The sequence below is a fragment of the Ambystoma mexicanum genome, chromosome 7q (genome assembly GCF_040938575.1).
Source record: "Ambystoma mexicanum isolate Mex_15411 chromosome 7q, UKY_AmexF1_1, whole genome shotgun sequence".
NCBI classification, from domain to species: Eukaryota; Metazoa; Chordata; class Amphibia; order Caudata; family Ambystomatidae; genus Ambystoma; species Ambystoma mexicanum.
The window spans coordinates 23566719-23580728 of record NC_090941.1 but is presented as its reverse complement, the minus strand read 5'-3'; the positions used below and the strand labels follow the sequence as shown (position 1 = coordinate 23580728).

At 45.7% G+C, this 14010-nt stretch overlaps 1 protein-coding gene across 2 annotated transcripts in view; it reads right to left on the bottom strand.

Annotated features, from left to right (window-relative positions):
* The window catches only part of ACOT9 (acyl-CoA thioesterase 9), an 872728-nt gene that overhangs the window by 544410 nt on the left and 314308 nt on the right, over positions 1-14010 (bottom strand). For both annotated transcript variants that reach the window (XM_069639309.1, XM_069639308.1), the window contains one exon: positions 1417-1500. In XM_069639309.1, coding sequence (XP_069495410.1) covers positions 1417-1500 — 84 coding nt within the window. The remainder of the gene's footprint in view (positions 1-1416; positions 1501-14010) is intronic.

Here is a 14010-nt window from a genome sequence, read left to right as displayed (position 1 = left end):
TTGGAGAGTTTTACACCGAAGGAATTTCAGACAATGGCCCGTAATTTGTAGCAAGGAAAATCCAAGAGATTTTTGGGAAAAAAAATGGGATCCAGCATGCGAAAAATGTTATCGCAAGAGAAATGCTGTAGTGGAAAGATTAAACAGGATGTTGATGGACGTGATTAGAATTACTACATCCACTGGTGGGGATTGGGCTTGAGCAGTGATGTAGAGAGGTCTTTCAATGCAGATTAGTGCCGGATACTACTGGTGCTTCACCATTTAAAAGTTTAAGGAGACGCAAGACATACACAAGGCTATGTCCTGGGCAGTTGAACAGGGCAGGTGTATTAAGTGTAGAAAGTGAAGGGAGGAGAAGGAACTGGGGCTTTTGAAAGAAGGAAAGTGTGGCATTGTTGCCCAGTGTGAGGAAGGAGTGCATGGATGGGAGAATGTCAAATGTGAGCCATGTTAGTAAAGGGAAGGAGATAAGTTACATATGGTTACAGTACAATTTAGATAAATAGGTGTACATATATACATTGTTTGTAGACATACAGATATTCAAACAATAAACTAGTAAATACATTACGAGTCTAGATAGAGAATTCAGTGCAGAATGTGGAATGAGCTGGTGGAATGTTTGGGTTTTAAAGAGGGGAGAGAGACACAGCGGCTTTAGAGAGATGGATGAGAGGCTCGGGCGACTGTAAAGAAGTTCCTGAAATAAAGAGTTGAACCAACACTACTGTGAGTGGTGTACTTAATATGTGTAATCAATCTTCACCAGTCAGCGATTCTGCAAACATGAATGACGGAATTCTGCAATTGCTGAATCATGGACATTCGGTCTTGTATACTGAAACCCTTACTTCATGCTCCAGCCTAGTTGATATCTGGACCCAGAAGATTCCGCCCAATTCTCCCCATGTTGAACGAATCCCACTGCCTCACGCTAGAACAGGATTGGGCAACGTGTGGTCGTCTACATGTTTTGGCCTACGACTCCCATAATCCCTTAACCATTGACTATGCTGGGTAGGGCTGATGGGTAGATGTACACCAAACTTCTGGAGGGCCACAAGTTGCCCACCACTGCTCTAGTTGCTAGGCAGCTTCACAATAACACACCTTGTCAAGACGGCTGTTGGCCTGCCAAATGGACAAAAGCTCCAAGTAAAACAATTCTAGAGAGCCTCTTACTTAAATCAACCAGTTTTAAAAGATCAAAATGAAAAATCTAGGTTAGGCATACAGTACTTCACTCTGGAACATGCTCTCAATCGAACATGGATCCACGCATACAAAGTTAGCGTTCGAGTAAATCAACACATGCTTTAGATATATTTGATATTTAAATCCCAGATTTTAATTATGTGTATATCATATTGGGGATTGGTTTTATTGTAGCAAATATTGATAAACATTACCTACCAATTTTATCCACCAAAGCTGTGACTATCGATAAAGGAGATGTCCCAGTAGCTTCTGTTTTGGTGTGTGTGTAGCAAATAAGAACTGCAAAAAAAAAGTCAAATTGTCAGTTGCAGAACATGTCATTAGTTGATAATGAATGGAAACCTTTTTTAAAAGTAAAAAATAATCATGAAAAATATTATGCAGAATGCAACGATGTGAAAGACAACATTAACAATGTGAAGTGCTTCCCCTCAGGGTAGGTTTTACCTGATCAAAAAAATCTACCGACCCACAACACAGAAAAATGATGATCCTCATCAAATCCAATCGGCACAGTACGTTTCATGTAAGGAAATATACGCAGAACAGAGATGACAAAGTACTATATTTTGTATCATTGATCATAATTGGTGCTGCCTTTTAGAATTAAGCAAAGTGTCTCAAGTCCACTTTCCCAGCCACAGTCTTTCCAACCTTGAACAGCAATATACAAAGTTGTGAGGCTTTCAGCATCTTAAGGTTACAATATAATGAGTACAGCATATAAACAGTTTATATGCAAAAAAAATGTTTGTGGCCGGATTCCAGTGAAAGGCTTTGGAAACTTAGAGTAACTTGGGTAAGAGACTGGGGCCTAAACTGTCCACAGGCTAAATGGGTTGATGTAGATCATTCAAAGTAGAGTCAAAAACTCAGTTGCAGGCAAAACTTAACATTCACAAAGTGAAATTAAATTAAATTTAAAAACTGGAAATCAGTTCCTCAGACAATAACTCTCATGCTATTTGGAGTGTGGAAGCATTGCAGTTTAGCGGGTTGAAAATAAAATACTTGGGGGAGAAAACAATTCCACCTTAACTCGCTTCATCTGGGAGAAGAATAATCCTAACCCAGTATAAGGAAATCTTTACTGAGATGGGCAACCATGTGCAACTCATGCCAGGTCAAAAACCACAGACATGTCTAAAAAGAATGAATAGCAGTTTGGCTACACTCTGGTGAGAACAAATGAATGACTAGGAAAGTGATTGGAAGGTCAGGCATGGCTTAATGTAAAAACAAGAACTTCCACACGATAGCCACAACATTTTGAAGAGGAACCTGATGAAAACAAAAACCCAAGACTGAAACTAGAAGAACTTTGACAACACAGACACAACGGTACCAACACCTCAACAAGAGACCGACCCAGAAGCAAATCGCAACACCACTCAGAAAACAACGCCGACAATAAAACACAAACCAAACTACACCTTTAAAATCCACTGCAACCTACAAACGCAAGATCCATGTCAAAACACTCACAGATCTTTGACCTCCTCTGCAACAACGGCATTGACATCCTATTCATCACAGAAATACAGAAATATGGCTGGACCACTACTACAAAATCACACTCCAAAGATGCCTCGCGACCAACTTCAAATGCCTTCAGGTAAAAAGGAAAAAACAAAAAAGGCATTCAAAAGGACACCTGAAAATGAAAACGGACAAACCTCTCATCAACTGCGAAACCATGGTCATACACCAATCAGCAAATCCAAAAACTAACATCACATTCATTCTGGTTTACAGATCACCGACATATGATGCAACTGTCGTCGACAACTTCATAGATGCCATCACCAACATAGCCATCAAGCATGAGCATCTAATAGTCCTGGGGGACTTCTACATTTGGGTCGAAGAAAAACATGCCAACTCCCAAAACTCACTTACTGGGCAACAACCATGAAACTACAACAGTTGGTCAAAGGGGCAAAATACTCAGCAGGACACACCCTTGACGCAATCTTCGCAAAGGAAAAGCTTATCAATAGGGCACCACCGATACAAATACTGTGGAGAGACCATCTCATCATCCCATTCGTGATCACACTACCAACTCAAGTCTGCATCCAACCCCCCAAGCTCACAACCATCACAAAAAGAAACTGTAAAACCGTCCAAGCAAGCAACCTAATGGAGCAACTGGAGATGACCAAACTCGCAACTACAGAACTAGAGCTGGCTGACCTAGACGGGAAAGCGGAGCTACTGCACAAATGGATTGCTGATACAATTGAAAACATTGCCCTGGAAAAACCATTTAACCCCCTCAAAAAACGGGCAATGGCAAAATGGTTCACCCCGCTACTAAGCAGCATGAAAAAGGACAACAAGAAGTTGGAATTGAAATGGAGGAAAAATACAACCAAGGCAAGAAAATATGGTTCCAGAAAGAAATCCACGCATACAAGAAGGAAATACAAAAGGCGAAGAAGGCATTACGACGACAGAATCACCAATGCCACTAACACACAAAAACAAATGTTCGACATCATTAAAGAAATGAGAAAACCACCTGGTTGCGCCAACACTCCAATCCCCTCAGAGAAACTTTGCAACAACCATTTACAAGAACAAACTCAGCGACATCCGACAAATCATACAAAAACAAACCAACCAACCATAACACTCAACCAACCGGACCCAACCAAGAACACAGCAAAAACTTCAAACCTTTCCTGAAATATCAGCAGAGGCATTCGCCTAGCTGGTAAAACACAGCAAAAAAGCAGGATCACCCATGCATCCCTGCCCCCCTGACATCTACAAATCAATCCTTGCACAAGGAACGCCATCAGAACACTGCAGAAACCTCCTAAATCTCTCACAACAGGAACCGTACCAAGATCCTTCAAATCAGCATATATCAAACCGCTTTTAAAAAAACAAGTGGCGACGTGGAAGACCTCTCCAACTACAAACATTCCCTACCCAGCAAAACTCCTAGAAACTTACGTATACAAGTTAACCCAAGACGATGCAGAAAAACACCACCTGCTAGACCAAGCACAAGTCGGTTTCAGACCCGCAAGAGGAACAGAATCGGCACTACTATCCATCTGGGACAACCTAAAATCAAACTCAGACTCCAACACAACCTCTGCTCTGATTCTGCTCGACCTCTCCGCAGCCTTCGACACAGTTACCCATGACACCCTAACCAAAAGATTGGAAGATGTAGGTATAATGGACATGGAACTACTCTGGATTAAATCATTCCTAGCAGACAGAACAGAAACAGTATGGATAAAAACCCTTCAAATCTACTCCACAAGTTAATGACTGGAGTACCTCAGGGATCCTCACTGTCACCACTATACTTCAACATTTACTAGACTCCAGTAATCAGAATCTTCAACAAAAAAATACAAAATGACATGCTACAACTACACAGACTACACTCAAATCATCTACAAAATCGAAGACACTCAAGCCGATCACTCAACCCCGAGTGTCTAAAAGGAGTCTTTTGACTGGATGAACGCCAACAACTTGAAAATCAACCCAGGAAAGACAGAAATCATGATTATATCCAAAAACCAAGAGAACAATTCCTACATTCCTTGGCTGACGGAATTGGGAAACGCACCAACACCATCTAAGGTAGTAAAAAAATCTGGAGTCCTGATGGACAACACCCTAACCTTAGAACCACAAGTAAATGCAAAAATCAAGAAATGCTTCTTCCTCCTTCACACAACAAGAAGAATCTTACCTTTCCTGTCCTTCACCCACAAAACACTCAATCGTCGCCCTCATCATGTCAAGAATCGACTACACGAACAGCTTCTACCTCGGGATGCCAGATTACCTCCTGGAGAAACTACAACACATCCAAAATGCAGCAGCCAGACTCCTCCTCAAACTATTCAGAAGCGACCACATCACTCCAAAACTAAAAATACTACATTGGCTCCCAGTCAAACACTGCATCACCTTCAAAACAATGTGCATAACTGTCATGATCTCTGCTTCCAAAGGGTCAGGCCTTACCCAACTCCCTTGGAAGCAGACCCATAACCCCGGTTCCGGGTGCCGGCCAGTCCCAATTGGGACCTTTTTTGGACCCTGTCCTGGCGCCAGTGGCACCAGGCTCATAAATGTGCCCAGTCCCAGCGCTGGAAGCGCCGGGCTCATAATGCTTGGGTGGACTTACCTGCAGCAGACCATGCTGCTTACTTACCTGCCAGTTGAGCCCCTGATCCTCTTCTGTTTGGGACTACTTTTCCTGTTGGGTGGGGCAGGAGCCACTCCCTAGGTTCAGAACACTGGAACTCTTCTGGAAAGCAGGAACTCTTTTTTACCTAGGCGAGGCCGTGGAAGGAGACACCTAAGCACTACAGGAGGCTATTTAAACCACACCCGATGGATGAATCTTGCTTTGCGTTATTCTGCATTCTCTGCAGCAGAACGCTCACCGTGTCTTCTGATCCTGTGCCTTAGGGAACAAAGGCTTACCTTCCTGGAATCCAGTCTTCAGCAGCACCTATAAAGACAAAGAAAGAACAGGTTAGCACTACGGTCTTCAGTGGCAGCGCATCTCTTACCTGGCCCAGCGGTTGTCGCCAACGCCTCGCGCTGCATTCCGGCATCTGAAAGGCAAAAGCTTACCGACTCTTCGCACTCTCCGGAGGTCTTCGCGCTGCATTCCGGCATCTGAAAGACAAAAGCTCACCGGCTCTTCGCACGCTCCGGAGGCCTTCAACGCTACATCCCGCATCTGAAAGACAAAAGAAGGTGTGTTTAGAGACATTGGGCAACTTTACTACTCACGTGCCATCACTCCTTCCCACGCCGAAATCAGCGGGTATCCCAGCACCCTTCAGCTTCTCTAAAGCTCCGAACTTGTACCTGCAAGGTAAAAGAGACAGTGCGCATCGTGAAGCAGGCAACAAGCGCTCACTTACGTGCTTCCAAGCGCTTCTATTCCTCACGAGGGCTCGATCCTCAACTCTCTTCAGCCCGCCATCCGCCATCGCCGGAATCCTGCAAAACAAGAGGTATCATTACAAAAGAACTTTACATAAGTCAAAAGCCATACTCACGAGCTCCTCGGCACCGCTCCACAGCAGCCACGTCTTACGCACTTAAAGACTTTAAAGACATTTGAAGTGCCCAGAACTTACCGTTCGTGCAGTAAACGACGGACAGCAGTCCTCTGAGGTCAAGAGGCCTGCACCCTTATCCAGTGAAGAAACTGTTTACGGCACCCTGCCCCCGAGGCAGATGGAGAGCTCGGCGTTCACCTACCTAAGGTGAGCTCGTTAAGCTTTGGGGTCCTACAAGAGAAGAGAAAGGGAAGAGGAGAGAGGCACCCAATAACCCCAGTTCATTAATCCCATATTTTCTATCTGCAGACATCTTACTCTCTGCGTCAGACACACAGTGCACAGAGGTCCAGCCCGAGGAATCAACCGTGTGTTACACATCACCCTTGAAGACACGGCATTCACCCAGTCAAGACCGGCGCCTCTGCGGGAATCAGGTGAGCGTTACAATAACACACAGAGCAATTAGCGGACAGGGAGCTGAATTCTTACAAAAGAAAATAATCTACAAGCCAACAAGACTCCTCAGATCAAGCAATGAAAACCGTATGGAACCAAAACCATACCTCAAGAAAAAACTAGGGGGCTCCTCCTTCTCCCACCTAGCTGCAAAAACCTGGAACATCCTAAAAGAAATAAGAACCAAAAACCACCTACAATTCAGAAAACTACTAAAAATCTGGCTCTTCAACACTGCAGATTCAAATTGAAACTAAACAATCAAACAGGAAACACAATGAACAATACAACAGATCTAGGAATACAATGACAACACCCGGAAACGACTAAGGGAAACTCCCATAATAACGAGAGACAACGATAAGTCAAATAGGACACAAGCGACACTCCCCCATGAGGACAAATTAGCATCCCTGCCCAACTCCATCCAACATACTCACACACTCCATGAATGCTACCATGCTTGGATAGAGTTGTGTGAATGTTGGTGTTAGGGAGAATTCTCTGTTTAGGCTGAATTTCCCTACCTAGTGAGTCCCCCAGCAGCTTGCTGGATTTCTGGGGTTTAATTTTTTTCTCCTGCCAAGAGTGAGACTCTTTTACCCTCACTCTTGGACATGTTGAAGTGTGTTTTCTTGGTTAAACCTTGTGTTGAATGGGCTATGGGGTCTCTTACTCCATAGGGCCTCATGTATTTTTGTGATGTGGGTCACACAGCACCCTCTGTGCCGTGACCCAGGGGTGTCCTAGGGACTCCCCAACATAGACTCCATACCCTGGGACTGACTACTGTCTCCCAGGGCATGTAAAGTCACCAAAGACTTTGCTAGTCTTGAATCCTGAACAGAACCAGTACAAACCATCATATTGTGGACGTACTGGCTGGGGCAATTCGATTGCCCCAGGGTCTGTTAGTCGAGGGGGCACGTCTCCGTCCCCCCTGATCGAGTTTTGGCTGGTGGCAGTGGAAACTACTTTTTATATTCGACCGCGAATATTTCCCTATGGGATTTCCCATTGTTTTAGGCTAACACATTTAATTATTTATTTACGGTAGCCTTAAACATACCGCCGGTTTATATATTTATTTTTATAACTCCGGTTGGGACTTTTTGCCAAAACTTGATTCTAAAATGGCGTTGGTGTTCGCCTCTGTAACTCTGACCCAAAGTGGAGCCCTTTGTTCCACTTTTGGCGGGCTTCTCCACAGAAGCCCTCCAAAGTGGTGCCACTCTGTCTGGGGTACTTAGGAGGGGTGGAGGGGGATTTAGGCACCCTGGACTGAGTTACCTTGGTAACTCAAGTCGCACTCCGTCCTGATTGGCCCAAGTGGTGAGCCGCCCGGCTCACCACTTAGCATGGTTGAGTGACAGCTAGGCTGGGTGAATGGGGGTTTGCTGCATAAAAGCAGGGCTTTGGGGACTGGGACTTCAGAAGTCGCCACAGGACCAAGAATCCGACGAGGGAAGAGCTGAGCCGACCTGCTTCGACGACACCACCCGGTGGAGCCCTGCTGAACCGTCTCACCACTTTTTCCCGACGACCGAGGAGAACTCTTAACGGAGTGGCTCCTTCCCTTGACTGGTGGGGACAACCAGTTTTCGCCTTCTTTCCGTTCTTTGAGGTATCTCGTGGCCGCCTTGCCTGTGCCAAGCACCCCGGCATCCGGAATACCACACTTTACCCCCATACCGCGAAAGTCGGTACCAACCCTTTAACCGGAGGACTCCGCGGCTGGTTTCTTCCCGGGCAGTGCTACGACCTTTCTCTTCTGCTCTTCAGCGAGATATTCTTCTCCCCTGACCGACGTCGAGCCTTGCTGTCGCTGCCTGGAACAACTGCCACCGCTGGAGGATCCTTTCCGCTTAAGGTACTGTGTTCCGCCTGGCTTCCCTTGCTACCGACTGTACGGGGTAGATTTAGTCCCCGGCTTTCGAACCTGGGAGTGCCTGGGACACTTTGGCTAAACTTTCTGAGCCACTCTAACCTCTTTTTGACTCTTTGCAAGACTTTGAATCTCTAACTAACAGTGTGATCTTGGGCACATTTTCGCTCCGGCTACTCTAAGAGTGGGCCCTGCCTAGTGACTTTTGCTCACCTGTGACTTTATTCTTCTTTAAGCCTATTGCAAGTGCTCTGGACCTTAGAGTGGTGTGTCTAACCCATTTCTGCTTTTTCTCTCCCTTTCTTGGAAACTACTAGAGTGTCATCTAACGTTAAGCACTCACCTCTGTTTTAATTAAGTGGTGTTTACTTAGAGTTGTCTAGATAGGAGAAAGGATTGAATCTACTTTCATTATAACTGTGTTGAAGTGCTTTTACTATATTTTTGCTAGAGTGTTTTTAACTTATGTGTATTTTAAATAAATAACTATATACTTTTGAAACCAAGCTCTGGTCAGTGTTTGCTTGTGCTATGGTGTTTTGGTACATATTGTGTATACTTTACATACTGCCTAACTCTTCTTGAGAGAAGTCTGACTGCTCAGCCACAGCTACCAGGTAAATCTGGGTGGTACAGACTGCTACCAAAGGGGTTTACTGCTCTACCTGTAGTCTTAAATCTTTTGCAGTGTTCCCCAAGGGAACTGCACAGGTTTCTGCCTAACACTGGTGTACAGCGGTGGGATCTGTATTGAGTATACATTTTATTGTGCTTTAGATACCTTAGTGCAACTAACCACAAAGCTTAGCACTGAAAGAGTAAAACCTCTAACATGTCAGTTATAGAAAGCTATAGTCAAGAGTCCCTTGCAGCCAAAACTGCTGATTGTTTAAGAGTGCTCTGTAAACATAAGGATCTCCTGACTAAGGGCAAGAAAATGGAGCTGATTGAAAGATTGTTAGCTAACCAAAGTCTGGGTGATGGTTCAGAGGAACCTACCACTCCAGCAACTGTAGATGACAGTGTTGAAGTTAACATGGAGCAAAATGTTGATGTTTCTGAGGAAGAGTCAGAAGAGGAGGGTGAGGCTGTTGTAACTGTCCCCCCTAGGCCTCTGCCTGCTCTACCTGCTGTGCCTACTGGACCTTTACCAGGTCCCACATTTAGTCCTCAGTACTTTGAACTGGAGAAAATGAAGCTAGAATTGGAGTATAAGAAACTTAATGCTCAAACTGACAAAGAACTAAGGCTAAGGGAAATGGAGCTCAAGTATGACTTAGAAATGAAGAAATTATCTGTTGAGAATGTTTCTCTCTCTGGCTCCTCTAGAAGTTCCAGTCCTAAAAGACCCCGGATGCCTAAAGAATTGGTTGGTATGTATGAGCCTAAGTTGGATGTGTTGGATTGGTTGTCTCTGTTTGAATATAATCATGGGCTCCAGAACATCACAGGAAATGACTTACTCACCTGGTTGTTCTCTAGGCTTCCCCCTGTTGCAACTGATGTGGTAATGGAGATGGGGGAGGAGGATAGGAAGGACTATGAATGTGTGAAACTAGCTTTGATAGCTAGGTTTGGGAAGACCCCTTCCCAGTATCTTAAGAGGTTTAGGAGCCTCAAAAAGCATGATGGTACCCCTTGGGCTACCTGGGTGAGTGAATGTTTGAAAAACTTAGAGGGATGGATTAAGGGTTACAAGGTGAACACTTATGAGGGGATGAGAAATCTCTTTATGTTGGAGTCAATTTATGATGCCTGCTCTCCTGAGCTCCGACAGCACTTGGCTGATTCACAGGAATTGGATCCTAGGAAGCTAGCTAGGGCTGCTGACTTGTGGGTTGCCAACAGGGCCACTCCCAAGGATTCTGGGGTAACTCAGAGGAAGGATGGGGAGAAACAGCCTAAAAAGGACTCCAAAGAGAATTCTAATACCTCCCATACCCAAGAGGGCCACAAACAACCAAATAACCAGGGTAAGCCCCAGGGTAAACCGAATCAGGCTAGTGTACCTTCTGGCCACAAGCCAGAAGGAGGTCAGAACAAGCCACCCTTCCAGAGAGCATTTGGACAATGCTATGTCTGTCAGGGTACTGACCATATCAAAGGAGATCCCAAGTGCAAGGGTAAACCTGCAGGGATCAGCACAGTCTCCTTAGCCTTCACTCCTGAGGATGAAGTACAGATGGCTAGTGCCCACTTTGAACTCTTTGCTGAAGAACCCTTGGGTCTTCAAGCAACTGTAAACTTAGAGCCTATGGGTCTGGTTAGTCCCCAGAATAGGGTTGTGTATAACTCCCTACCTGTTAACTCTAAGGTGTATTATGTGGACAGTGTTCTTGTCAATGGCCAGGATACTCCTGCCAGGAGAGACACTGGGGCCAGCAGAACAGTAGTGGATGAAAGCTTCTTTCAACCTGAGGATGTGGCCAAAGCACCCAAAGGTCCCACTAAGATGTCTGGAGGCCCTGTCCAAATGGTTCCTATTCTACCAGCCCTCATTCAATGTAACAACATGACAGTAAGGATCCCTGTCAGTGTTCAGACTGAGGTACCTGGGAAGGTCCTGTTAGGGAATGACCTAAGAACTCTAGGAGTAGTGTCACATACCCCCAGGCCTCCCAGTATGGAGAAGCAGAACTTAACCAAATTGGCTAGACAGGCTACCTTGAAGGACCCTTCTAAGCCTGTGGGACCCTCTACTGAGAACCCCACTACAAGCCCTGGTGTTAGTAAGTTGACCTCTAACCCAGGCACATTTCAGGATAGTATGCTAGGAACATGGGCGCCCCAACCAAGCTCCATCATTGTTCCCCTAGTCTCAGAGTCTCTGACTCCCCCTGCTTCTGAGGAAGAGGTGGATAGACCAACTAGGCCCCTATCTGGACCTGAGAGAACTGGTAATTCTCAGTGCTGGTGGAAAACCAGAAAAGAAAAGTCTAAGGCCAAAAACCTTCAGACTGTTGGACCTTCTACTGAAGACCCCAACTCAAATCCTAATATTAGGGGGGAAACTCCTAAAATAGGTAAGGGTAGATCTAAGAGGAAGGGGAAGCAGGTACATTGCCTAACCCCAACCCCTCCAACCAAGAGGCCTAAGACCCAACCTGCTCCCACAAGAGAGGTGGTGAGGAACCTTGGAGGCCCCTCTAGATCTAAGGGAATCCTTTATAAGGACCCCTTGAAAAAGCCTAACATAGGTTCAGAAGTTGTACCAACTTCTGAGGGACTGGTCAACCAGATCCCCTATAACAAAAAGACTGATGTTCCTCAAAGGGTCTGTAGGTCCGTTAGCTTGCAAAAGAAAACCTTTGAGTTCTCCATTGAACATAGGTCAAGGTGTCACCATCAAAATGCTGATGGACTCTCTAGGATGTATATCATCGACTAGAGGTATGAGGTTCATCCAGGAGTGGATTAAATCCTCCTGTCCCTTAGTCTGGGGGGGGCGAGTGTTAGGGAGAATTCTCTGTTTAGGCTGAATTTCCCTACCTAGTGAGTCCCCCAGCAGCTTGCTGGATTTCTGGGGTTTAATTTTTTTCTCCTGCCAAGAGTGAGACTCTTTTACCCTCACTCTTGGACATGTTGAAGTGTGTTTTCTTGGTTAAACCTTGTGTTGAATGGGCTATGGGGTCTCTTACTCCATAGGGCCTCATGTATTTTTGTGATGTGGGTCACACAGCACCCTCTGTGCCGTGACCCAGGGGTGTCCTAGGGACTCCCCAACATAGACTCCATACCCTGGGACTGACTACTGTCTCCCAGGGCATGTAAAGTCACCAAAGACTTTGCTAGTCTTGAATCCTGAACAGAACCAGTACAAACCATCATATTGTGGACGTACTGGCTGGGGCAATTCGATTGCCCCAGGGTCTGTTAGTCGAGGGGGCACGTCTCCGTCCCCCCTGATCGAGTTTTGGCTGGTGGCAGTGGAAACTACTTTTTATATTCGACCGCGAATATTTCCCTATGGGATTTCCCATTGTTTTAGGCTAACACATTTAATTATTTATTTACGGTAGCCTTAAACATACCGCCGGTTTATATATTTATTTTTATAACTCCGGTTGGGACTTTTTGCCAAAACTTGATTCTAAAATGGCGTTGGTGTTCGCCTCTGTAACTCTGACCCAAAGTGGAGCCCTTTGTTCCACTTTTGGCGGGCTTCTCCACAGAAGCCCTCCAAAGTGGTGCCACTCTGTCTGGGGTACTTAGGAGGGGTGGAGGGGGATTTAGGCACCCTGGACTGAGTTACCTTGGTAACTCAAGTCGCACTCCGTCCTGATTGGCCCAAGTGGTGAGCCGCCCGGCTCACCACTTAGCATGGTTGAGTGACAGCTAGGCTGGGTGAATGGGGGTTTGCTGCATAAAAGCAGGGCTTTGGGGACTGGGACTTCAGAAGTCGCCACAGGACCAAGAATCCGACGAGGGAAGAGCTGAGCCGACCTGCTTCGACGACACCACCCGGTGGAGCCCTGCTGAACCGTCTCACCACTTTTTCCCGACGACCGAGGAGAACTCTTAACGGAGTGGCTCCTTCCCTTGACTGGTGGGGACAACCAGTTTTCGCCTTCTTTCCGTTCTTTGAGGTATCTCGTGGCCGCCTTGCCTGTGCCAAGCACCCCGGCATCCGGAATACCACACTTTACCCCCATACCGCGAAAGTCGGTACCAACCCTTTAACCGGAGGACTCCGCGGCTGGTTTCTTCCCGGGCAGTGCTACGACCTTTCTCTTCTGCTCTTCAGCGAGATATTCTTCTCCCCTGACCGACGTCGAGCCTTGCTGTCGCTGCCTGGAACAACTGCCACCGCTGGAGGATCCTTTCCGCTTAAGGTACTGTGTTCCGCCTGGCTTCCCTTGCTACCGACTGTACGGGGTAGATTTAGTCCCCGGCTTTCGAACCTGGGAGTGCCTGGGACACTTTGGCTAAACTTTCTGAGCCACTCTAACCTCTTTTTGACTCTTTGCAAGACTTTGAATCTCTAACTAACAGTGTGATCTTGGGCACATTTTCGCTCCGGCTACTCTAAGAGTGGGCCCTGCCTAGTGACTTTTGCTCACCTGTGACTTTATTCTTCTTTAAGCCTATTGCAAGTGCTCTGGACCTTAGAGTGGTGTGTCTAACCCATTTCTGCTTTTTCTCTCCCTTTCTTGGAAACTACTAGAGTGTCATCTAACGTTAAGCACTCACCTCTGTTTTAATTAAGTGGTGTTTACTTAGAGTTGTCTAGATAGGAGAAAGGATTGAATCTACTTTCATTATAACTGTGTTGAAGTGCTTTTACTATATTTTTGCTAGAGTGTTTTTAACTTATGTGTATTTTAAATAAATAACTATATACTTTTGAAACCAAGCTCTGGTCAGTGTTTGCTTGTGCTATGGTGTTTT